The 26,418-nt window shown below is 45.7% G+C and overlaps 1 protein-coding gene across 2 annotated transcripts; it reads right to left on the minus strand.

Moving 5' to 3' along the window:
* Positions 1–940: 940 nt before the first annotated feature.
* Positions 941–18,623, minus strand: LOC147734902 (proto-oncogene Mas-like). Of its 2 annotated transcripts, none has more exons than XM_086953094.1 (2): positions 18,396–18,623; positions 941–4,939 (listed from the first exon to the last, which is right to left on the minus strand). In XM_086953094.1, exon 2 carries the CDS (start codon positions 4,918–4,920, stop codon positions 3,919–3,921), a length of 1,002 nt encoding a protein of 333 aa, XP_086809220.1. In that variant the 5' UTR covers positions 4,921–4,939; positions 18,396–18,623; the 3' UTR covers positions 941–3,918. The 2 variants fall into 2 exon arrangements, with proteins under 2 accessions (XP_086809220.1, XP_086809219.1); XM_086953093.1 differs by having other exon boundaries at positions 941–4,942.
* Between the last annotated feature and the right edge of the window lie 7,795 nt (positions 18,624–26,418).

The raw sequence follows: 26,418 nt of genomic DNA on the forward strand, positions 1-26,418 counted from the left end.
AGAAAGAGGCACTATCCATCATTTGCGTTGCCTGAGGTAAGTGGGACAGAAGAATAAAAGATGAAACTCAGTCTCTTCTGCGTTCTTGCATGCTTCATACACCTTGCTACCTATATTGGAACCCGTCCAATTGCAAGTTACTGTGGTACGTAATAAGGTCCCCAACCTAAACCTCATATATAAAGACCTTGTAAAAGGGGGGTCTATTTTAATAAGAAAAGACTCAAATCTTGGGGATGGCTTAAAATCTAGAAATCTGGGTGATAATGTACCCATATACTCTTTCTAAATTAACTCTCTCCAAACTAAGAATCCCTCAAAAATGCCTATGGAGGTGAATGGCCATGCATTTTGTTTTACTGGTATTAATTGCCAGACCGTGGTTAATACAAAAATTATAAAATCTAGTGATTAGGGTAGCAATGCCCTTTGGAGTTATAGAAACCAATAAAGTATCACCGGCAAATACCAAAGCCGGTATATTTACGCCATCCAACACTGGTGAGTCATTCTCACAGTCCATAAGGAAATCCACACAGCTGTTTATGTACAACAAAAATAATGTTGGAGCAAGCACGCAGCCTTGCCTCACCCCATTGTCCACCCTTATTGGGTGTGTACCTTCTCCATCTGCTCCCCACCTAATCTTTGTATATTTTTCAGTGTGGAGCCGCACAATTATATCTAATAGAGGAAGTGGTATCCCCATACTTCCCAGGGAATTCCAAAGTTTACTTCTAGGTACCATATGAAAGACTGCACTTAGGTCAACAAATGCGACGTAAAGGCTTCCTTGGTTAATATCCACTATTTTCCACCTTAACATTTGAAGTCTAAAAACCTGATCCACAGTAATTGTCTTCAGTCGGAATACCCTGCTTGGAACTGGGAGAGGCTATTGTTATGCTCAATTCATGTTAGTAAGTGGTTCAGTCTTGCTGGGTCAGATCTAGAGCCCTTTTAAAAATTGGAACCATCACTGATCCTTTCCAGGTAGCAGATATTTGGGTACCTGCCAATTATGGCATTACAAATACCATTTAGGTATGGTGTCCAAATATCAAGTTCTGCTTTAAATAATTCCACAGGAATCTTATCTGGCCTGGGACCTACTTTCTGGGCATTGATCGCACAGTGTGTTTCCGTTAAAGTGAAAAAACAGAATTACCATTAGACTCCCTTGTTAATATATCTTCTCAGTGGTGTTTTTGGCGCCTTTGTCAAGTAGCAATACTACTTCATCTTGAAGGACAGGGGTGTCGGGAAACCCTATCACCTCCACCATAAACGGATTGAAAGTGGCCTGTCTACTCTTTTGGGAGAATATTACTATCAGGTCTCATCTTATATGATTCACTGCCATAGCTAAACAAAAGCCAAAAAGCTGTTTGATTTCTGTCATGAACAGTGCCCATTATTTCTCCCCAAAGGTTTGTACCCCATGTAATTTGGTCCTGTTTCTGGGCCTCCTTATATTTTTCCCCAGCTATCTTGAGATCACTAGCAACATTGCTTTTAATGGCTTTAATCAAATTAGACTTAGATATTCTACAGGTTTTATCATACCAAGTAGACTGTGTATCAGGGTTTGAGATCCACCCAGGGAGAGAGTTAGTAAAAAACTACGGTTTCTAAAAACCACAAAGCACTTGTTATATGAATCCATGATGAGATGAGGGGAAAAAGTTGCTCAACAATTTCTGACATAGTTACACCCAGATTATGATAAAGTTGTGCATAAGTCACGTCATTTAAAGCTATCACTCCCGATTTAACATTTCTCCTGTTGGTAGCTACCTATTTTGTACTCTGGATTGCTGACCTGGGGCGTCAGGCTTACCTTGAAGGGTAAGCAATGAAGGAAGGTGATTGCTTTCGTATCAATCTAGCACTTCCATATCATTAAGATTTGGCCAAAATTACAAATCTGAAAATACCTAGTTGATGTTACTTAAGTAATTTCCCATTTTGAAAGTGGGCTTTAATGATAGATCAGAGTTTTTTTACCATTACATGCTCTCATATGACAGCATAATAAAAGGTCTATTATCTGCAGAACCTCTTTCATCATTGATTTTACGCAAGGCCCTTGATTTTGGGGAATGGCTTTGGCTTGGTATTCTTCATACGCAATGCCCCACAGAAGTTCTAATGGATCAAATTTAATGTTAGAATCTCCTCCCACGACAACAAATAGTAGTACCAGCAAAGCTGTGGACTCATTTGACTTTGGGCAGCTTCTGTTATAGACATTGTTCAAAGGAGTTTTCTCCCGTTCCAAGATAAGAGTTCCAGAGCAAGAATATCTGGCAAGTTTATATTTAGCTGTTTCACCCGGAAGCCTAATACAATGTTGACCCATATTATTAATCACCCCAAGGGTCTACCTGGCTTGTGAACTTACTCCGGGTACTAAAAAGGTCTTAAAGCCAACTTTGTGATTTGGTGTTAGACCCCAAGTTTCCTGGGACATAATAAAATATCATTTGACGATAAAAGCCCCCCAGTCTTCTTGCAGCAGTTTATTCCTCAAACCAGCTATGTTCCAGGTAACTATTGATAACATGATAATTTTACCTTTTGGCAGCCCGAAGAACTTCTCCTGGACTAGCAGGACCTGAGAGTGCCTTCCCAAGCATGGTGCACCAGCATGGAGTCGGATCATTTATAGAAACCTTACTAACACATGCAGACTCATATATAGTGGTAGGAGGTATGCATTTGGGCACAGGGAGGGGTTGCATGTTACATAAATTAGCCCCCAGTAGCCTTCCAAATAAGAGGATGACTAGCATTAGGCGAAGTCATCCAGAATGGATTTTCATGGACATTTGGTACTTTCTTAAGTCAGTCACTACACCTGAGTGCTGATGCAAGTGGCTCAGTGCTGCAATGGGATGTGTTCTACCTTATTTAAATTGAGTTAGTGGGTCGAGAGGTCCCATGGTCTAAGTCAATAGATTATTAGCCAGCTCAAATGTGGTCAGGATTAATGCTAGGTTATCAAAACCTTGGCTACTACTTCCTGACCTTTTTACCATTTAATTGGATTTTTAATAAATATTAAAACTGTTTTTGAAATATTTCTGCATCTTATCCCGAATCAGAGTGAAGAAAAATAGTATTTTAATAGTGTTTATTATATTCTCCTCATAGAATCAACTACAGCCCTGTATAGTGATTATAGCATTTAGCGACTAGTCACTGTAGGAACAAGCCAACATGAGATTCTTGCATGTTCCTCTTTTAAATTATAGGAATGCTACATCGAGGCCTACAAGGCCCACTTTTGTGTAACCTAATTAACATTTAAAGGCAGGGCTTCCCTCCAATCACAAGGATTATTTTGACAGGTTCACCCGCAGGTTTAAAGGTTGCAGGAGCAGCCTTCTCACGTATGCATGAAACCATGCTTTCCTTGTTATCCTAGCAGATGTCACGATATGTGCTGTCTTCCACTGGTAGCTCAATAGATATGCTTTAATCAATAGAAGAGAAGTTTTACCCTGATCAGGGCACATCACACATTAGCTATAAGTAGTATTTCCACCACTATGGTGTTCCATCAAGCTTGCTTACAACAAATAATGTTTTTGATTTTGTATCCCTTCCCCCCATTCACTCATGTGCAGGCAATATCATTTTCAGTTAAGATTGCCCTGGCCCTACCAAACGCAGTACTTCTGACAGTGCTGCAACATTGATCCGTCAAATATGCCGAAATGGAAGGCTCCACCAAGAACAGAGCCAATTGAACTTTCTATACTTCATCACAACATCAGAAGCTTGAACCATGGTGCAATAGTAAAATGGAAATTCAGAAGCACAGCTCTAGTCTGCCAGTTCAAAATAGTGCCGGATATAGGTCCTTGCTCTATACTTTTCTGTCCATCGATCATCATGATTTGAAAATGAGGTTTAGCTAATTTCAGAATATGTAGTATTTTCCATTTCATGATCTTTTGATGCTTCCTCTCCTTGATCATCACCTTCTTCTTCTCTAAAAGCTTTCTTCAGGGCTGTCTCAAGGCATGTTTTAATGCCTTTCATGTTGTGTCTGCCCACCAGGTAGTAGATGAAGGGATTGACACTGCTGTTGATGGAGATAACAAGGTACACTGTGAAGAAGAAAGCACCAGCAAAAGAACCTGATGGGAGCAACTGTAGGTAAAGTGAAAGCCATAACACCCTCATGGGTGCCACAGAAAGGAGGAAGACAAAGATTGTTGCCACAATGATGATGATCAGCCTAGATGACTGGTTTTTCATTGAGGTCCTCCGGGTGCCGAGGAGCAGGATCAAGCTAGATATAAGCATTATGGGGATACTCACCAACAAGACCAGGACTGATAGAAATATCTGAACAGCAGTACACCGCTCTGCTATTATGCCAAAAAGCTCTGGAGGGCATCCCAGGTTGTCCACCAGAGTCACCACGATAGAAACCCCCCAAATCAAGACACATACAAGGGTGGATAGTGTCTTCTGTCTTTTGTAACTGCATCTGATGGGATAATGAACTACTATACACCTCTCCAAGCTAATGGCTAGTCTGATGAACATATCTGCATAGTTTGCCAATCCCATTATAATCTCCAGTGCAAATAAAACTTGCAATGGGTTGGCTATACCTTCTTGCTTCACAAAAAGAGAAATTGTAATGCACATCACAATGGAGACAAAGATGAGATAGATAAGGTCAGCAACGGCAAGGTTGATGATGTAGATTGTACTGCTGGTGCTCTTAATTTTGAAGCTCAAGTACCAGAAGACCATAATGTTCCCAATTATCCCAAAAAGAGATATGAGCAGAATGAAACTAGCCGCAATTATAAAACTGGTTGTGGAATTGTCCAGCACCGTCTGATTAAGCTCCACAAGATCTGTATAATTGAGGGTCAGGTTTCCTATTCCTGCCATGATGATGCCTTCAGAAGGACTGCTGGTGGAAGAGAGAACATATGGTTAGTTCCAAATCTTTGCTTTTTAATAGCAGTTTTAAATACTGAGTTATTAGAAGTATATTAAGTGACAGATATATACATCAAGTTCCATCCTGCTATAGATGGTCAGTTTATACAGATCCATGGAATATGATCCTTGATCCCTGTAGCATCCTACAGTACAGTGAAAATGTGTCTATCCGGATGATTTAGGAAAGGTTGTTAACTAGCCATGATAGATATGATGTAAAAAAAACAAATAGTAATTGGGTCACTTTTAATTCAAAACTTGACACTGGAAAAATACATTTTAGCAGATAATATAGAATGATACATACTGAAACTGTTTAAAGAATTAAACCCATGACAACCTTATAATAACGAAGGGCCCGATTCACAGAACTAACTTAAGACAAAATCCTAAACTTACTACTTTTGGTATTCACAGAAGGCATTTAGTAGTGGTAAAGTTAGGATTTTGTCTTAAGTCTGTCTTAAGTCTGTCCTAAGTCTGTTTTAAGTCTGTCTTAAGTCTGTCCTAAGTCTGTCCTAAGTCTGCCCTAAATGTGTCTTAAGTTTGTCTTAAGACTGTCTTAAGTCTGTCTTAAGTCAAACTTAAGACAAAATCCTAACTTTACTACTACTAAATGCCTTCTGTGAATACCAAAAGTAGTAGGACAGACTTAAGACAGACTTACGACAGACTTAATTAAAGAAAACAATGGCTCCTGTGGATAGATAAGAACTTATTGTAATATATATCCTGCACAATGGCAATGTGGGTGATTTACAAAAGATGTAAAACAAGGAGGCTACGCATATAAAGTTAGAATTCACAAAGTTTATATAAGTATGTATCAACAATTTACACAGATCATCAGCAATAATATGTACAAACATATAATCACATAGGTGATAGTGCATCATTGCACGGAGAGGAGAGGACACATCGTTTGGACTGACCGCTGTTTTCGTGCCAAAACTAAGAGCCAGCACCGTCTGAGCTTCGTATCATTGACCGAGTAAAACTCCAAATTGTGATATACTTCCACTGTTCCTATACCAGGAGCGCCATTGTGTGTATCCTGTCCCGTGCCTCTCCTCCTACGCCATCACACTGCTTACTACACGGATCTAAGGACCGACATTATACTCTTGCTTGCCTACTCACACTTACCAGGGGTCCCGGCTGGGGTCCCTGTAAGTTTTTTATTTCACCTTCACCCCACGGTGCCACCCTAATTCACTCCATGAGTTCCGCAAGCCCTAGAAAGGTGCCCCACATTGACAAGCCCCGAAGAGACCTGATATCCTATTCAGGTCGAACCGTCGTCGACATTAAAAAAGAGACAGACTTTATACAGCAGGGGCTTATATTTTTCAACTGTTGTATTCTTGATTGCCTATACATTACTGGGTCATCTCTTGCAAATTGAATACAAACCTGAAACCTGGTTTTCCATACAATATTATGTCACACTTTAGTAGTTTAGGTTCTTTTTTGATAATATTCACTTGGGACACACTATCACCTATGTGATTATATGTTTGTACATAATATTGCTGATGATCTGTGTAAATTGTTGAAACATACTTATATAAACTTTATGAATTCTAACTGTATATGCGTAGCCTCCTTGTTTTACATTTTTTGTAAATCACCCACATTGCCATTTTGCAGCATATATATTACAATAAGTTCTTATCTATCCACAGGAGCCATTGTTTCCTTTAATAAATTACACCCAGGCTCCAAGTGAGTAGGGTTCCCTTGTTTCCTTTCCCATTATGACAGACTTAAGACAGACTTAAGACAAACTTAGGACAGACTTAAGACAGACTTAAGACAGACTTAAGACAGACTTAAGACAAAATTAAGACAAACTTAAGACAGACTTAAGACAGACTTAAGACAAAATCCTAACTTTACTACTACTAAATGCCTTCTGTGAATACCAAAAGTAGTAAGTTTAGGGTTTTGTCTTAAGTTAGTTCTGTGAATCGGAAGAAGAGGTGTGGAGTCACGGCCAGGGCGACTGACTCCGGAATCTGGGGATCACGGTTCTATCCCCGGTACTGACGGCAGATTAGCCCAGCACCATGTGACTCTGGGCAATAGCTTGCTTAATCTTCCCGCTGGCCCCCAGCGCCTAGAGAACCTTACGGGTGATTGTTCGCGCTTTGCAAATGTGGATTATTATTATCGGCCCCTTTGCCCTCTTTTCTAGTTCTGACAAGGGAAATTCAGAGTCTTCAGTGTCTGACATTTCCTGAGGGGCTGTGCTTACATCTATTGCTGCGAAGTGGCCTTCAAGGATTCATAAGAAAGAAAATACATAGCAAATGCCAGACACCTGCATGTGCCAGTCCCTAAGGAACCATTTCCCAATACATTTTCTCACATCATAGAGGCAATGTGGTGGTACTAAAAGGTGAGGCATACAGAGCCAGTTGACCTGCTAAAGCCTACTTAGTGTGGGATTACCTATTGCTCATTGGAGCCCTGAGTATGAAATCCTTCGGAGTAGTAATTTGCACGCAGCATAGGCAGAGATGGAAAGAGAGCTCTGTGACTTGGGAGAATCTGTGACCGAGTGAAGCTGCTTGGCATATGAGTTGGCAAATTAATGAGTTAAATTGTTGGGAGCAGAAGATGAGGGTCTCCCCTCCAAAATGTTCACATGTTCATTGGTCCTTTCCTCTCAGGTCCACTTTGCCTCACTCTTGCCTACCCAAATACAGCCTCTGAGCAGTAGAGCATCCCTCAGTGATGATCGACTAGCCCTAGCTGTTACGAAGACAAGCTGAAAAATCTATTTGTGTCCAATAAACAAACTCAGTAGGACTTTTAAAGATCACTGATTTCCCCAAGAGACTGATGAGATGATCATACCTAATTCAATTGCGTTCACATACCATCCCTACTGTCCTCTTGAGTATACATATCTTTATACCTATTTTGTTCATCCACAATCCTGGAACACAAATGAATATTTTGCCTTAATTTAAAATTGGATTTCACAACTTATTTTTTTTTGTTTTGATTTATTTATCAGAAAACAGCACATTACAATGCACACAGGGCCATTCACCTACATCCCATCTCGGGCCGGCAGTAGGCCAGGTCATCTTATCAATGAGGCAGTAGTGTATCGAATGGAGATCACAAAGAAGAAGCCCCAACATTGGAACAGTCCAGTGTACAGTTCGAGCGGTGAAGGTTCCATTATGGTAATACCATCAGTGATGTAACGTGCACTATGCATATTTGGACATATCCGTAAGATTTTATTTTTTCTCCCAACATGTTCCCCTAACCCCAAACCCCACCACCCCTTAACTGGTCCCTATTCTGCGTGTTCCCTGAGAAGTAAGATGTAATCTGTTGGAGTGACGTGGCGTGTAGTGCAGTGTACGTCCTGCTGTGTGCGCAGGTGCATGCGTGGTCCTGTAGAGCTGGGAGTGGCGTAATGTCTACAGTGCTTGGTGGTGCAGTCCATCTAAAGGTGACGCCGCTGAAATCAGGGGGGATCTAAGGTCGCTGCGCCCTCCTGTCCCTCACCCCCTCTCGAGGCTGAGTCATCCTCGTCCAACCTGGAATTGAGATAAGTGCGATAGAGCTCCCAGAAGTTCTTGGGGCGACTCCGAGGAGGGAGTAATTTGCTATACGCCTCCGCTTGCGTGTTACAGTACAGCATGTCGCTGGCCCATCGCTTCAGAGTCGGGAGCGGGCCCCTCATCCAGCATGAAGCAACGACCCGTTTGGCAAGTAGCATGCCCATGCTGACCAGTTTACGCACCGGCGCCGGCACATTCCTCGCATAGCCCAGCAGGGCGAGAGCGGGGTCTATGTCCAACTCTTGGTCCGTTATTCTGCTTATTTCCGCAAATATGTTGGTCCAGAATTTACGAACCCCCGGGCATAACCAGGCCACGTGTATAAAGTCCGCTACTGGGGCGCGGCATCTCTCGCAACGGGGTGAGTCGCGAAGGCCATAGCGATGTAGCCTTTCCGGTGTGTAATACACCCGTTGTAAAAATTTAAAGTGAATCAGGCGGTGTCTCCCGTTCAACGAGATTCGCCTGGTGGCCGCGCAGCAGTACGTCCACATCCCGTTGTCAATGTGCGTGTCTAAATCGGTCTGCCAGGCCAGTCGCGCCCTTGTATACTGCAATGCCGTATGTGCATGTCCCATACTATAAAGCTTAGAAGTGAGCTTCTTCGGAGAATCTGTATGAATGACATACTCTAGCTCTGGTATCACAGGGGGTTCCTCCATATCAGGGCCTAAGTGATCTAGAAGAGCGCTACGCACTCTGTGATATTGGAAGCGGTGGAGTAGGGAGGGGCGGTCACGCCCCCGCACCAGCTGGTCCCACGTCTTAACCCTACCATGTTCGAAAAGATCTCCCAGCGTGTGCGCACCCAGATCGCCAAGTTCTCAGTGTACACCCGGTTCCGTCAATGTAGGAAGCCAAAGTGCCCAATGTATCGGCATATTAGGGGCATACAGCAGCACCTTATCTTGCCTCTGTACTATGGAATGCCAAGCGTGGTTAGTAGACCGGATAGAATCCAGGACTCCTACTCTGCGGTCACAAGGGCTACAGATAGTCGCTGGGAGCGAAGTAGGGGCAGCGAATAGGCGCTCCAGAATCACATGCGGGATGTCCGGGTTGCCGTGTATCCAGGTATGGAGATGGGAGGCCTGCGCAATCCTATAGTAACGTTCTAGGTCAGGGGCCGCCAACCCTCCTTGCTCGTATGGGAGCTGAAGCACCTTCCATTGAACTCTAGGTTGTTTCCCGGCCCAGGCGAGCCTAACAAGGAGTTTGTTTAAGGTTGTGAAGAAAGCTTTAGAGAGGACTATCGGGAGGTTATTAAAGAGGAACAAAAATCTCGGGAGGACCACCATTTTCATCAAAGCAATGCGGCCCATTAAAGAAAGCGGGAGCTTGATCCAGCGCTCAACATCATCTGCGAGTTTACTATATGCAACCCCGTAGTTTTCCCGCAACACAATGTCAGGGTCCGTGTGTATCTTTATACCCAGGTATCTGATCGGGTCTGTGGACCACTGTAGTGGATATTCCATCTCGAAGGGTTCGGTAACAGGGGTCAGGGGGAATGCCACTGACTTTGGCCAGTTCACTTTCAGTCCCGAAAGGGCCCCAAACCGTACCACCTCCCTCAAGACCGATGAGAGGTTGTTCACCGGGTCTCTGACGTACAACAATGTGTCGTCCGCGTATGTGGAGATACCGATCTTGTAGGTAGGGTAGTTGATGGCTTCGTAGGAGTGGTATTCCCGCATCGCGCAGGCCAACGGCTCTGCAACCAGCGCGTACAGTAGCGGCGAGAGGGGGCATCCCTGTCTTGTGCCCCGGCTTACAGTGAACGCCTCCGAGACTGCATCACCCAGCCGAACTCTCGCGGTAGGCCGGTGGTAAAGCGCGCCAAGGAGTTGGAGGAAAAGGTCTCCCAGCCCCAGCTTCCTGAGGACTTTGCGCATGAACGTCCACTCCACGGAGTCAAACGCCTTCTCCATATCTAAGAAGACAGCAACTGCCTTGGTGTCATGTTTGGTGTGTTGCATGGCTCCCATAACCGTTCTGATATTGTACGTGAGGTTTCTGGCCGGAATGAAACCTGCTTGCTCTGGGGCCACTAATTCTGGGGCTACGAGCGCCAGTCTGTTTGCCAGTACCTTAGCATATAGCTTCGCGTCTACGTTGATAAGGGACAAGGGGCGGTATGACCCCGGGAGGTCAGGCGGCTTGCCTGGCTTCAATATCGTCACTATGAGTGCTTCTCTTATAGAGGGCGGCATAGCACCATACTCGCAGATCTCGTCAAAGAGGGTGGAGAGATAGGGCAGCAGCTTGTCCTTGTACGCCTTATAAAAGGCGACAGTTAGTCCGTCGATTCCGGGCGCGCTTCCAGACCTCATGCTATCTAGGGCGTCCGCAATCTCCTCCCGGAGTCTGGGGGACATCAGGAATTCCCTCTGCCAATTCTCTAAGAACGGCATTTTGATGTAGTCTAGATAATTGTCAATTTGGCTCTCCACTCCCGAGATCTTACTGGAGTACAGTTCTTGGTAAAATCCCTTAAATTCCGCCAGTATATCTTCCTCCATTGATAGTGTCCCCCCGTCCACAGAGCGCAATTCTGTGACACCCTGTCGTCGCCTGGCGCCCTTCATAATCCTGGCCAGCAGTGAACCTGGCCGGTCTCCCTCACCGTACGCGGGGGCCGTCGCGTATTTCCCTAGATGCCTGACCTCTCTGTCTGCCTTCTCGTGGAACTCTGTCAGGAGCTCCCGCAGCGTCACATCCCCCTCCGGGGACGGGTCTGCCAGCCGTTGGCGTTCACATTCCGCAATTCGCCCCTCAAGATGTGACAGTCTGCTCCTAATAGCTTTTAGGACACTGGAATGCTTGGCCATGACGACACCTCTAACATAGACCTTAAACGTTTCCCACACCGTCCCGAAGCTATCCACTGTGCCTACGTTAGTAGAAAAGAACGTGTCTATGTCCTCCCCTAGTTCTGCCCGGAATGACTCATCTAACAGGAAGTACGGTGGGAAGCGCCACGTGAATGGGGGGATTCTTGGCTGTGGAGTGTTCAGAACCAGCAGTATGGGGGAGTGGTCCGATAGCGTCCGTGGAAGTACTCTGCAGTCCCTCACCATCGTTAGCAGGGTAAAAGCGGACAGCCAGTAGTCAATCCTGGTGTGGAGGTTGTGATACGCTGAGTAGTGTGTGTAACCCCCCCTCGCGCTGTGTCTCTCCCTCCAGACGTCCACCAGCCCCAGTCTCACCATTTCGGCTTGCATTTGCTGCGCAGCTGCTGCCGGGCGCCTGGGGGGCCCCCCCGATCTATCAAGTTCCGGGCTAAAGGTGAAATTAAAGTCCCCCCCCCAAAGCATTTTATCTGTGGGCCAGTCGACACAGTGTCCCGCTACTGCTGCATAAAAGTCAGGGGAGTCATAGTTCGGGCCATACACATTCATGAGCAGGAGGTTATGTCCCTTACCCGTGCATTTGCTTAGCACGAATCGGCCCTCCGGGTCTGCTCTCAGTAGTGTGAGTGATAGTTTGGATTTAGGGTTTACCCACGTGAGAACCCCCCTAGCGTGTGAGGTGAAGCCTGCATAAGTGGAGTTACCCTGAAGGCCTCTATGTGTGTGCATTCTACTGTTGTTGGGTAGGTGTGTCTCCTGCAGCAGGGCCAGGTCTATGTGGTGTCTTTGGAGGTAGTGCAGCACCTTGCGGAGTTTCCGGTAATCGTTCAAACCCCTTACGTTCCATGTCAGCGCAGTAAGGGTCTCGGTGTTATTCAGTGGGACTCCGAGTAACGTATCAGCCATTGGGGAAGTAGCAACATCTAATGAGCACCAACAGTACATATCCCGCCCTCCGGTATGTGCCCCCACCACCAGTCCCCTCCAAGGTATGAAACATTGCAGAACACAGTTTGGATCCCCCCCCCCCCGAACTTCCCGAAATCCAGAACAGGTATCCCCCCCCACCTCCCACAGCCAACCAACCCCAACCTGGTGTGACCGAATCCCCTGTGTCCCCCCCCCCCCACCCTCTAGCAATCCCATTCAACAACACCCCAAACATGCTCAATCTGAGCCGTAACTGCTGGCAGCGCTAGGGCAGAGGTAGCCTATTCGATCTGTCCGTCGTCCACTGTCCCACCTGGACCTCCGTACAATGTTTATAAGCTGCTCCCACGCCAGCGCCTTAGAGGAGAAGCCCAGCAAGCAAAGGGTACATAATAAGTTCCGGCCCATTGTCCGAGCCCCCGCCCCTCCAATCGCATCTGACCTGTCTCGTGTCCGGCTCCAGGGCGGATGAGCCCGCCTAGGGCAGCACTGTGCCGCAAATGTGAGAACCCAGGGGCACCCAGCCAAATCATTCGGATCTCACCCACTCGACGGCGTCCAGCAGATCAAGATGTCCAGCAGTATTAACTGAGGGGGGAGTTCGCATCGTGTCAAAGCGGAGGGGTGCCATGGGTGCCCCCAGAGCATCGGCTCTCCGGTGTGTCCCTGAAAGCGCTCTTCTCCTCAGTCCTGTTCCTCCAGGTCCTCAGCGCCAGATTGTTCCGCTGCACGCGTCTCCGAGCTTCCCCTGTTCTCCCTCATCCACACCTTCAAGGATTTTTGTAGTTCTTTGGGATCTGTGAAAAAGTGCGAGTGACCCTGTCTGTTTATGCGCAGCCGCGCCGGGTATAACATAGCGTAGTCCAAACCAAGGTCCCTCAACTGTTGTTTGTACGGGACAAAGCGCCGACGTTCCTCCTGCACTTTGGTGGTGAAATCAGGGTATAAAGATATGTTCATCCCCTCGTATTGCAGTGACCCCTTCTCACGGGCCACGCGGAGCGCAGCGTCCCTGTCCCTATAGTTCAGTAATTTCGCTATTATCGGCCTGGGGTTTGTGCCCGGTGGAGGTCTAGGTCCAAGGGTGCGATGGGCGCGCTCCACAATGAACATTGGGGAAAAGGTGTTGTCTCCCAAGAGCGTCTACAGCAGTTTTTCAACAAAGAGTTCCATCTTACCCGTTTGGGTCGACTCAGCCACTCCCGTTATGCGAATGTTGGATCGCCTTGAACGCGCCTCCAAGTCCTCCGACTTCTCCTGTATTACCTGGAGCAGGCGGCCAAATTGTTTTCGGTCAGCATCCCACTCCGTCTGCGCCTCTTCAGCCTCCGTCAGTCTGCGTTCGGCCATATCAAGTCGCTCCGCATGTTTATCCACCCTCTCCGTCATGCGGTCCATTCGATACGCCAGCGCATCCATCTTGTTGCCAATGGCCGACATACCTTCCTGCAGGCCCTTCTCCATAGTCGTAAGCATTCCTTTTATTTCCGCGCAGAGCGAGGAACCCGGATCGTTGGTGGCTCCCGGAGACTGGGAGGTCGGAGGGCCTGGTTCCTTCTGTCGGCGCTGGTCGAACGACAGTTTCGACTGGGTCCTGTCCCCCTTGACCATTGTCGCGCTTCTCAGACGGCCTAAAGGCCTCACTGATAAGGAGAGTGCTGCTAGTGCTCCGTACGCTGCTCTCGCCGGGTGTTGACCGTTGCAGCAGGGCCGTGGGTGTGCCGCCGTGTCCTGGGTATCGTGGCGGGCTCCGCTCGGGGTATCGATTGAGCTAGTATCTAGCCGGGCGACCGCTCCCCGGTCCCAGCGGTATTATCCGAATCCCCTGTGAAGTGTGGCACATGCGAAGAGGGGTCCTCGACACGCAGGCAACCCCTCGCGTTCCAAACCGTTCTGCTGGCCCTCTTGGTGCTGGAGGGGCTCGCTCGTCAAGGGGGCCTGGGTGATTGTGCCCCGTCGGGACCCGACCGGTGCCACGTGGTGCGTCCCCTTCTCCGCGGTCGGTCCGGTGTTCTTCCAGGTCTCGCGACTCCGGGAGCCCCCACTAGCTGGATATCCTGCGTGGCGATGTGTCGCTGTGGAGTCTGAGGGTCAGCCTTCGCTGGGACCCGGAGGGGCCCAGGTCGTCCGGTCCGTGTGGCCGCACGTCGGATCACGCTGCTCGGCCCCGGCTCTCAGGGGAGGTCGGGGATCCTGGCCTGGTCTCTCGCCACCTCGTAGACGATGAAAAGTAGTGTGTCGGAGCGCGAATCACTCCCAAACTTCGGGTGGAGGTGCGATAGGGGCAGGGTCGTCAACTCCTGCCGTTTTCGCTGGGATTTCTCTGCTGGGCAAGGATCTTTGTCGGATATTCGGTGGCGCCGACGCGGAGCTCTGCTCTTACGCGTCCGCCATTGACGCCGGCTAGCTCCGCCCCCGGATTTCACAACTCTCTAGATGTATTTATCCCTAATTTTGATAGTCATTTAGGCCATTACATCACCCTAACCCAGTTTAAACACATAAGTCACTTTGTTTATCACTGAAGACGATCTATATAGACATTTAAAAAACTCTTCCTCTTTTCCAGGAAAAATCATGTTAGTTTGTTAGACATTCTATCAATACTGAACGTATTCCTACAGCTTTTGTTTTGTTTTAGGATGTTCTGATCGTTTGACCCCTTAATATGGCCTGATGCCTCTCACAGAAGCCTCTTCATGATGATGCTTGTTTGCCATGACCTTAATTCCAGTGTGGTCCGGAAACAAGCATCAGGGTACTGGTTTCTGGGTAACACCCGTCATCAGCCAGGCTAGCTTGAATCCAGTGGCAAAGTGAGCAAGGGACCCACGTCTGGGCATACCCTGCCAAGTTAAGGCTAACAAAGCAAACACAAGGAGATGTTGGATGGAGTGCTGAAACTTTTCAGACACCCACCCCCTTGTGTTTGCTTTGTTCGCCCTAAGTTGGCAGGGTATGCCCAGACGTGGGTCCCTTGCTCACTTTGCCACTGGACTCAAACTAGCCTGGCTGATAAGGGCTGTTAGCCCGGAACCGGTCCCAGGATGCTTGTTTCCGGTCCAGGGAAGACATGGCTTCGCAGTTCGGGCTGGACTGTTTCCATGAAGCACAGTGTCAAGACTGATTTTCATATGTGTCTGAACTGGGGTGGCAAAGTGAGCTAAAGAATGATGATGGATTCAACCCAGATGTGTGACTGGGGTGAGTGCTTGAAAGGTTTCAGCACTGAATCCATCATCTCCTTGTGTTTGCTCTATAGTTGATCCTCTACTGAAATGAAACACTGCAACCCAGTGAGGAATTGCAGAATGGTGAGATGTTTTCCAAGTTAATTGTACCAAAGACATCAGTGAGATCTCGAAAAAGCAGTTGTGTACTTCATTCAGCATGTGTATCAAAATGTCTAAAATCTTTAGGGTAGCAGTTTCAATGCCCCCATTTGTTAGGATAGTGGAATGGTCAGACGTTTTTTAGTTTAGTCCTTTGAGTCAAAAAGTCATAATTGATAAGAATTCAGGGGCAGAGAGAGCACTAACAGCCTTTGGGGAAGGATGCAGGATGTCTGACCTGATAAGATCAATTTTACACATGGGGCGATTTGCTGATAATATTGGTGACTCTTCATTTTCTTTTCGTGCAAGAATCACAAGTGTACCCGCATGGGTCTCCACCAGTTTGTGGCTCTTCCCTTTGGCCCTGTTTTCACACAGGTATTAATTCAACTGCTTTGGTCCTACAAGAAATGTATGTCATAGTCTCCCCATGTCTAGACAACTGTCCAATGTCTACTTCCTCTCTCTTCAAGACATTGCAAAATTTACAGCAGATCTGCCAGCTGCTTTTGATACACATATTCTTTATCATCTGAGAGAAACCTTGTCTATCCCAGGTGCAAGGTAAAGGGTCAGTTTAGGGCACATGTGAGGAATGTGTTTATCTCCACAAACAGATCAAACCTGTTGCACAGGAGCCACCCATCTCTGATTACATGGCAACAAGCCTACATTTGGAAATAGCTATTGTTCCAGAGGTCAATGTGTGCATCAACCTGCATTGTCTCCTCTGGTCTGGAGAATGCTTATGTAAACTCCCTTATCCCATTCTCCAGGTAAGCAACAAAGGCTCTCATATGGTGGCATACCTCATCCCATTTACTGAGGGGAAGGGGGTAGACCTTGTTGATTCTGTTCCTACTCATGTAATCAGGAAGAGGTAGGGTGCAATGCTGAAACCTTAGGAAGGGTGGATCGAGCAAGGTGTAGCCCGGTCCTGAGATTAGAGGTCGCCACAGATCGTCCCATGCACTTCTATTTTTGGCACATGCCTCCTGGGTCAGGCAGTCTTTTTTGTATGGACCTCCACTCACCCATTCTCCAGGAATGGGTTTGTGAGTTGTCTCTGCTGGCTGTGCTGCTCTCTGTGGATTTGTATCAATACCAGGCTTTATCATACTTCTTGGATGTGGAGCGGGCCCTGGATGGATCTCTTTGGAACAGAAGGTAATCCCTTCTTCCTGTTTTTTGTACAGTACTCTTTCCTCATAGGGAGCGAATGTCCTAACCTTCTTTTGGCCTTCACTCCCATTCTGTTGCTGACCAGGGTTCTCTCGAAGGCAGGGCAGAGAGATTCCTCGCTGCTATCACCTTTTTATCCATCCTGACCTTGGGCCATGGTTCTTCTCCATTTGACTGAAAATCCCTAATGGGTGCAGCCGCTGACCCAGAGTTTTTCTTCTCCAGTCACTTTTCTCACCTCCGTTTTTATGGTTTCTGCAGCTGGTGGTCTATAGATTGAGACTTTAGGCCTGTAGAGGAAAGAATGTTGTGGAGAAATCCCACTATCAGGGTTTCAGGTGACAATGGCACTCACTGTACCGGAGCCACTGGTCGCATTTCTCTTTGTCTGTTCCCCTATGGTCCTGTCTACTGGAAATGTGGTCCATTCAACATCCTGAACCACCGGTGGGGCAGAGTCTGAAAGAGATGGACAGTCCAAGAGGACATGCCCCCCTCAGCGGGGCTTGGAAACATGGACATTAAAACATACAGAACACCCCTCAAGTTTGCTCTCTCATATGGGCGTGAAAAATAAAATAATGCACAAGATGAGAAGGGGACCTGAGTCCCCAGATGACTCGGGTGCCCCTCAGGCGGTGGGTGATTTGCTATGACTCGTGAGGGTCCTTGGAGCACCTGAGTTTCCCGAGGCAAATCCATTAACATTCATGGGTCGATATTACGGGCGTTCTGTCCAGACTTTCCCACTTCGCGAAACTCTACGATGTTTTTTTTACGCCCAGCATTTGCATGACTGGTCTCTGGAAGGATACGCAGATGTCGCTTGGACTCAAGCCAGTCGGTTTCTGGTTTGGCAGCTCACGTCTACCTGGCACAACCTGTCCTGCTAGTAATTGTTTTGTAATATTACGTAAACACACTGTGCTACTAAATCCCTTTCTGGATTACATCGCTGTCTGTCCTTTCTAATATACTAACACACCCTGAAACGTATGTTTTGACACAGTTACTAACAATAGGACAGAAAATGACCTACTAGAATATAGGGACAACTATGCACAGAAACTGACAGACTAACTGCCAGGCGTGTGACCGACCTCAAAAAATAAAAACACAAACACACGGGCATCAGACTACACGCTTGAGCGTTGCTAGGCAAGTCTTGACGTCGTAAATATACACTCATTGAATCACATTGTGGTAACCCCACTGACACACAGCCAACGCACACAACGACAAATCAACACAAGTCTCTCAGAAACGCCAGCAAGAAAACAGGTGCAGCTCACTGACACACAGCCAAGGCACACAACGACAAATCAACACAAGTCTCTCAGAAGCGCTAACAACAAAACAGGTGCACCTCACTGACACACAGCCAAGGCTCACAACGACAAATCAACACAAGTCTCTCAGAAAGGCCAGCAACAAAACAGGTGCAGCATAAAATAACAGCCACGCAGGGATCTTGCTCTCCTGACCCCCGGAGCGGTGACGCTAATCCCGCCTGCAGCCTGTGATGTGCCTCATACCTCGGGTCTGGCGCGAGGGAGCCACGGGTCTGATGGACACCAGATGTCTGTCCTGCTCTGCGGGGTCGAGTGATGCTGTCACGCGCCCACACTGCTGCTCATGGCGGTGGCACTTCGGGGAGAGGCAGGCAGGATTCTCCTACTTTACTCCCGGCAGAGCCAGTGCCGGGCGCCCTCTTCCAGCCCAGCCGTTCCCTCAAAGGTTGTTGTTCCGATTCTCAGACCTGTTCTTTAATACTCTGGCATCAGAGGTCCGAACAATGGGAAGCGCCAGTTTCCAGGAAATAAGGTGACATTTCGCACCCTGGGAAATTTCCAATGACTCACAAGCTGCTCCTCATATCTCCGGCATCCAAACTACGCAGCCATTGAAGGACAACAAGGAAGTGGGTCTGGGTGAACTCGCGGGACTGCAGGAAACAACAACAGGGGATGCTGACCCCGAAAGGCTATTGGCTGCAGTCCCAACGGTGGCCTCTCTCAGCTCAAAGAGCATCATTGGGTTCATGCTTACCCAGCATCTTTGACAACGACTAGCAGGCTGCAGCAATAAGTATGCTACCAGTGAGGCCCTCATCTGGGTCCTCCATACGCCATTTCTAATGTGAACTCAGGGTTTCCCCCTCTATCGTTGGTTCAGCAGGTGCAGTGGCACCAAAGCCCAGAGCCGGTTTGGGACCATTGTACTCTGCTTATTGCTGTACTTTACTCCTGTTCCCCATCTACAGGTGGTGCAGCAGGTGCACTTGCACCAGGGCCCAGAAGCATTAGGGGGCTCATTTAACTCTGATATTTGCTGTGTTTTACTACTACAACAGTAGTCAGTGGGGGCATTTCCCCTGCTTGTACCATGGCCCGGCCCATCCAAAGTACGCCACTGCCCCTAAACAGGATTACAAGGGAGGGGAAGATTGTGCCCCACACAGGTGTTTGTGGTAGGGAGGATCTCTTGCAAATCAGGACTGCAAATAGCACATTTTACAGTTTGTGCACCTCAGAATGAACAAAATCTTGTGCCAATGACAATGACAATAACTCTTTATTTGTGTGATTAATAAAAACCAATACAAACGAACGATCAGTATAGAAAAGATAGTTACAATTGAATAATATAATAATATATGTACACATCTTGTTCCTAAAACCACCGTTTGGTGTTTTGTTTTCTAAAATGAAATTAATGTTAATCCTTTAAATCCGCCGGGCGAACTTGCAACGGGAGCCAGTCTGCATGGAACCTTCCTCCGGGTGGATTCCATGTGGTATCAAGGTTGACCTGTCCATTAGGGCTTGACGAGCGTGGTAGATGAACTTAGCAAAATTGGCCATGTGCTTCACTGTGTCCAGCGCATATAAGTGAAGGACTGCCACCTTTGCCGTCCGCGTGCCCAGTTGGACGAGAATGGTCCTTCGATGGATTCGGCGGACTAGCAGCAGGGCGGGACAGCATAGTAAGATGTGAGCCAATGCTTCACGCTTATAGTAGCAGAGATGACACTCCATGATCGCTGGTCTTACTTTCACAGTAGGGTAGAGATATTTTAAAGGGAGTGGGTGAAGTCTGGCTGCAAAAATTATTTATAGGGCTTGCCTCCCCATCGGCTGTGTGAGATGTTATTTAAGGCCATATGATATATGAAGAGAACTTTGGGTCTAAATGAAGTCTCTAAGGGTCAGCGCTTCGATGTCCAGTTTTGATGTCCAGTTTACGAGAGCATGTTCTAACTTGCTTTTTTTATAGATGTTTTAATAGTGGTATACTTAATTATATTAGGATCCCAGTTCTCTATGGCTAGATTCAGGAGGCCTTTGGCTGAGGCAAGACCAGTTGACCATGGATTAGCCGGATTTTGAAATATTTTGTTTATAACAGTCTTCATTAAATTCTCTGGTGCGACAGTGGTTAAATAAAAATATTTTGCCAGACTTCCCAGTTCTTCCAAAGATTGTCAATTAAGGTTAAATTCCAATCGAATTAAAGTGTTCCTAGTGCATGCTGGAAGACAATATAACTTTCTGAATGCTGCGCAGTGGATCTTTTTAAGGTCCTGTGCAAATTTGCCTGGGTACGCCTGTATCGCATAATGAAGGGAAGGTAATCATTTTGCCTTCAAGACTCGTTGGATGGCCGTAGTTGTTGGACTTTCCAGAGTGGCATTAAGTTTGCAGATGGCGTAGGTAACCATTTTTCCTTTCTGCTGGAGCTTGTGGCGATGGGCCTGTGACCGGCCAGTTTCACTGAACCAGACTCCGAGATAATTGTACGATTGTGTACTGTTCAGTATTAATGATTCCAAACTCGATTTCATAAGCTTCTTTTTCGGATGGCGTCCAAAGATCACTATCTTGAATTTGGTTGGGTTTTCAACCAGCTTTTTTTGTGTTATACTCTGAGAGTGCTGTTAAAACTTTTTGAAGGCCGACTTTGGTGTGGTCCAAGAGCACCAGGTCGTCAGCGTATTGCATCAACTGGATCCTAATTCCCCCAATCCTAGGGGTAGCTAAAGTTGCTCCGTGCAGTGCACTACCCAGGTCTGCTGTGTAAAGATTAAAGAGCAATGGGGCAAGGACACAGCCTTGCTTTAATCTGTGATCTGTGAGGATTTTTTCTGCAGCATATTCGCACAAGAGTTTAACTCGTACACAAGTTTGCGTATATACCGATTTAATAGCTGGGGAGATAGACGTTTCCTAGTAGCAACCCCCCGGCTGTGGAACTCTCTCCCTTTGTCCGTCAAAACCAGTCCCACTCTCATCATGTTCCATAAACTTCTGAAAACCTGGTTATTCAATCAATGATTCATTTGGCTGCTCTCAGTCCCAAGAAGTTCGATATGCGCCGAGACACCCCAGGGTAGTTGTGCGCAAAAAATATCCCATAAACATAAACATAGCTTGTAACAGTTTTGGGCAGATGTTCCAACAGGCTCAAAATCTTGTGCGTGACGACGCCTGCAACTCGGAATCGGGTCCACAGTATGTACCCATCACTACGACACAATTGCAATCAGGCCCTCAAATAAAGTTGTGCAATTTGCATAAATTGTATTCGCATGACTAGTAATTGTGACACTGCAATATCATTAAGTATAATTGATTAATAGTTTGCATAAATAATACTTCTTCATATTTGCATTTATAAGCCCGAAAAGAAAACCAGCTTTTTCTTTTGATAATGGAGTTGGCTTTCTACTGCAGAGATAGTGTATTACAATGCTTTTTAATGCAGTCATATTACTTTTCTCCTAATAAAGCAATATGTTAAATGCACAAAAAACACAATTAGCACGACTTTTCAAATTTTGCAAAGAGCACGAAATGAGGGTGTGGCTCTTACCACTATATATGTACGTTAAGCAGAAAAATATGGAGGGCCCGATTCACAGAAAGGAACTTAAGACTCAATCCTAAACTTACTACTGTTTTGGTATTCACAGATTGCACTTACTACTTTTGGTATTCACAGAATGAACTTACTCATTTCGGTATTCACAGAAGTTAGGACTCCTAACTTTAGGACTCCTAAATGTCTTCTGTGAATACCGAAAGTCTTAAAATTAGTATTTTTCTCAATTTAGTAGTAGTAAAGTTTGGACTCCTAACTTTAGGACTCCTAAATGCCTTCTGTGACTACCGAAAGTCTTAAAATTAGTATTTTTCTCAATTTAGTAGTAGTAAAGTTAGGAGTCCTAACTTTACTACTACTAAATTGAGAAAAATCCTAATTTTAAGACTTTCGGCATTCACAGAAGGCATTTAGGCGTCCTAAAGTTAGGACTCCTAACTTTACTACTACTGTATTGAGAAAAATCCGAATTTTAAGACTTTCGGTATTCACAGAAGGCATTTAGGCGTCCTAAAGTTAGTAGTCCTAACTTTACTACTACTAAATTGAGAAAAATCGTAATTGTAGGACTTTTGGTATTCACAGAAGGCATTTAGGAGCCCTAAAGTTAGGAGTCCTAACTTTACCACTACTAAATTTGAGAAAAATCCAAATTTTAATACTTTCGGTATTCACAGAAGGCATTTAGGAGTCCTAAAGTTAGGAGTCCTAACTTCTGTGAATACCGAAATGAGTAAGTTCATTCTGTGAATACCAAAAGTAGTAAGTGCAATCGGTGAATACCAAAACAGTAGTAAGTTTAGGATTGAGTCTTAAGTTCATTCTGTGAATCGGGCCCTGTGTAACTATAGTACCAAGCAAACAGCTGGATACATTTCCTTACAATCACCGTATGCTGTTAGTAGCTAGAGTTGGAATTACGTTCAAGAGATTTGACAATACTGTAACTTATCAAATCTGTACAATGGGAAAACGTTTGATAGTCTAAATGATAGCACCCTTTACACTGACCAAAGGTCCAAAAATTTGAGTCTGGGTGTGAAAAAACACACAATTTCTTTATCTAGTCTAAACCTGAACGATAGTGCTGTGCTGGAATTAACTATCCAACGCAAATAGAATTTGCGTTGGTCTGTAACCAAAAGTAAAGGGAAGATGCTCAATGAACTGCTTGCATTACTTTACGTCAAGGGGGAATTCCACGGGTGGTGCTTGGGGATTCCCATGCAACCCCTCATGAGCACACATACAAAGAGGAAATGCATTAAAACATCGTTTTTGTACTGGAAGGGACCCCTTCCTGCTCAAAATGTATACTTACCGCAATTGCACAAGGGTGTCTGCGTTGACACATGGCAGCTTAAAGTGGCCTAGTGCATACAGAGAGCGGAACAGTGGCACATCTGAGTAGCTATGTCATGTTTTTGCTGTCTCCTGTTGGCACTCAGTGCAGCAACTTTACTTACTGTGTTGCGTTGCATGAGTTCTTTGTAAATCTAGGCTATAATGTGGGCGTTTATGTTTTTTGTTCTATTTTTAAGATGGTAGAGCACACCCGATTACCTTTTTCGGAGGAAGACTTGTTTTGGTCATCAGACTTTGGCAAGACCTGAGGCTAATCCTATTGCAATCTTCTTTATTTATCTAACCACAGTCACTTTAAAGAACAAATAGCATTGTGACACAAAGACATTCCAACCCAATAAAAGGTCAGAACACTAGTAACACATCCTTCTTTTTTTGGCTGCCGCAGCTCAGATAAGTGATCTCTCAAACTCTCTGTGCTTTTAATACATATATCTTTCTTTCTCGCCTATTTGCCCTGTGTTTCGACTTTCTGCTCGCTCCTTCCTACTTTTTCTTTATATGCCCACTCTTTTATAGCCTTGGGACCTTTTTTTTCCCCTCTTTCTCGTTACCCTTTAACCACAGTTTACGCCTCCTGAAAGGCGCTCTCTCTGTGCCTTGTCTTCTCTGTTGTTCTTTGCTGTCTTTCCCCTTCGTGCCTTCGTTTGCCATTATTTCGCTTTATACATGTTGAATCTTGGTAATTTGCTTGTTGGTTCTTTAATGTTCTATGTTGCTATGCCACGTTCACTGGATTCTAGAGTGTGGAATCCAGGGAGCAGACCAGAGATGTACTGTTGCTGAAGAAGTTGGTCCTTGGTTGCCTCTGGGGTTGTAATATTGAATAAACCTATTTATTACTACAAACCACTGTACTCCAAGTCATTTCAATACATGCTGTTTAATCTTATTTAATTTTAAATTATGCCTGCTACCCCTCGTGGCAACGCGACTGGCGCACCATGGTACCCTGCCTAAGTACCTCTTGCGCCACGCGCCCGCGTTGCTAGGAGCTGCAATAATGCTCCGAACGCGGACGTGCAGTCGATTCCTTCCTGCCTCACTGGGTAGTCCCATGATGCTGCTCTTGACTCCCGAATTCTTACCTTTGCGGGACTAGCAGTCAGGATCTCTTAGCTGTTCTCCTCCTCCCGACATCGCGTCTCCCCTTCCACGCCCGTACTTGCTAATAAAAATAAATTTAAAAAAAGGGAAGTAAAAATAGTTGTAGGATGTCGCCCTCTTACTGAAATAGATGATATAGTTGTAGGACTCAGTCTGCTACGTCCTTATGGTTTGGGCGGCCATCTTAACCCTTTGGGTTCTTTCTTACTGTGATGCATCCATTTCACAACCTTAGCTTTTTAAATGTAATTGACAGTTATTCAGCTGTCTTTCAGTTAAATCTTCTTCGTTTTTTCTACTCGCTGTGTCCTGCCTCCTCCTCTCTTACAAATGTTTTATTTTTAAATAGCAATTTTATTCCTTAATATGGATCATCAAGACTCACATAGTGTGGCCACGCCTTCAACCTCCCATCAGACCCTTGAGGACAAACTAAGGGAAATGCCAGAGACCTTTGAAAAGAAGATGGATACAAAATTAGAGAATTTATCCATGGACAAAAATAGGACCTCGGATGAGGAAAGATTTTGGCCTGCCAATGAAGACACGCTTAATGAGCTGGCAGGTAAGGCTGACAGAAAACGTAAAAACCTACAAGCAGCTGGTTCTATATATAAAAGGGGTACGTTTTCAGATTCAAAGAAAACAATGAATATTGGTGGTGTCCAGGACACACATGGGGACCATGGAAAGGGTTTATCTAATGAATCAGAACTACAGCTAAATGCACGCAAACACAAACACAAGGTTGTGCAATGTGATAACTCCTCAGGGAGTGCCGAAGTGGAAATGAGTTGTTCCTCAGATTTTGACTCAGACGATTCTGAGACCCTATCTCCAAAAGACAACAATAAGATTATTATTTTGGAGGTTCGAGATTTAGGGGAACTTACTGACCCCTTTGGAGAACTTATGTTCGATCATTCATTACTAAAACATCCCTTATCCCCGGTTGGACCCCAGCTGCTCATGTAGTGAACTATATGCAGTTTTAGCTCAGAAAACAAATTCCTAAGGACATCAGATCTCAGGTCTGAATGTCCTAGACCCTCCCTCCCCAACAAGATTACACAAACGCCATATTTGGACCCAAAAATGATTGCCTTTATCGCTAAAGGTGGTATAGACCCCAGAAATGGACTGTCTGGTCCTTTGACTAACATTTTCGACTTAACTGAACACGCCTTTGTTAATAATTTCCCCCTTAATATTGAAGAGCTAAGACAATGGATACAATAAGCAGTATGCCTCCTTGGCAATGCCAACACCGCTTTAAATGTGGAGAGAAAGAAGAGTATCCTCCTAAAAATCGATCACAAATTGGTGGAGCTTGCCAACAATGAGGGCAGGAGGCTAACAGATTGCTCTTTGGGGATGATTTTATAAAACAGATGTCCAAATATGTAGGGGCCTTTATTTCAATTGAAAAATCACAAAGGAATATTAAAAGAGTCTTCGGCAGGCGTGTTTTTGGAAGGCTGGGCGATCAAGAGGCCGATTTCCCGGCCGAGGACAAGTTAATTCAAGGGCCTACTTTCAGAGAGGTTTTAGATCAAACCTCTACTCCTGTTCAAACTTCTACCCTCAGAGACAAGGCTTTAGAGGAAGTGGCTCGCGAGGTGACCGTCGCTCAAGAGGTTCAGGTAAGTCAAGACCCTTCTGCTATCCCTATAAAGATAGGCTGGAGACAAGCTCAATTTGCAGAGAATTGGTTATCCATAACTCAGGACCCTTGGGTCCTACAGACCGTATCAGGATATCACATAGACTTTGTGGGAGAGCCCATTAAAGATCACATCCCAGAATTGATAAGGTTCAACCAAGATTTATCAAAACTAGCAAACCAGGAGGTGAAAGACCTCTTTGAGAAAGGTGTCATCAGGGAATGTCTGGACCACTCCATTACGTTTATAAGCAACATCTTTCTAGTGCAGAAAAAAGAGAAAGGGATGAGACAAGTTATAAATGTAAGGAGTCTCAACTATTGGGTAGAATACCACCACTTCAAAATGGAGGGTCTTCACCTAATAGGAGATATTCTCCAACCTGGGGATTGGCTAGCAAGATTAGACTTAAAGGATGCTTATCTAACTATACCTATTTGCAAGGATCATCAGAAATACCTCTGTTTCAGATGGGATGGAAAAATGTGGGAATTTGTATGCCTACCCTTCGGACTCTTTTCCGCCCCTTGGCGTTTCACCA

This window comes from Lissotriton vulgaris, chromosome 1_2, assembly GCF_964263255.1.
Source record: "Lissotriton vulgaris chromosome 1_2, aLisVul1.2, whole genome shotgun sequence".
Classification (NCBI taxonomy): Eukaryota; Metazoa; Chordata; class Amphibia; order Caudata; family Salamandridae; genus Lissotriton; species Lissotriton vulgaris.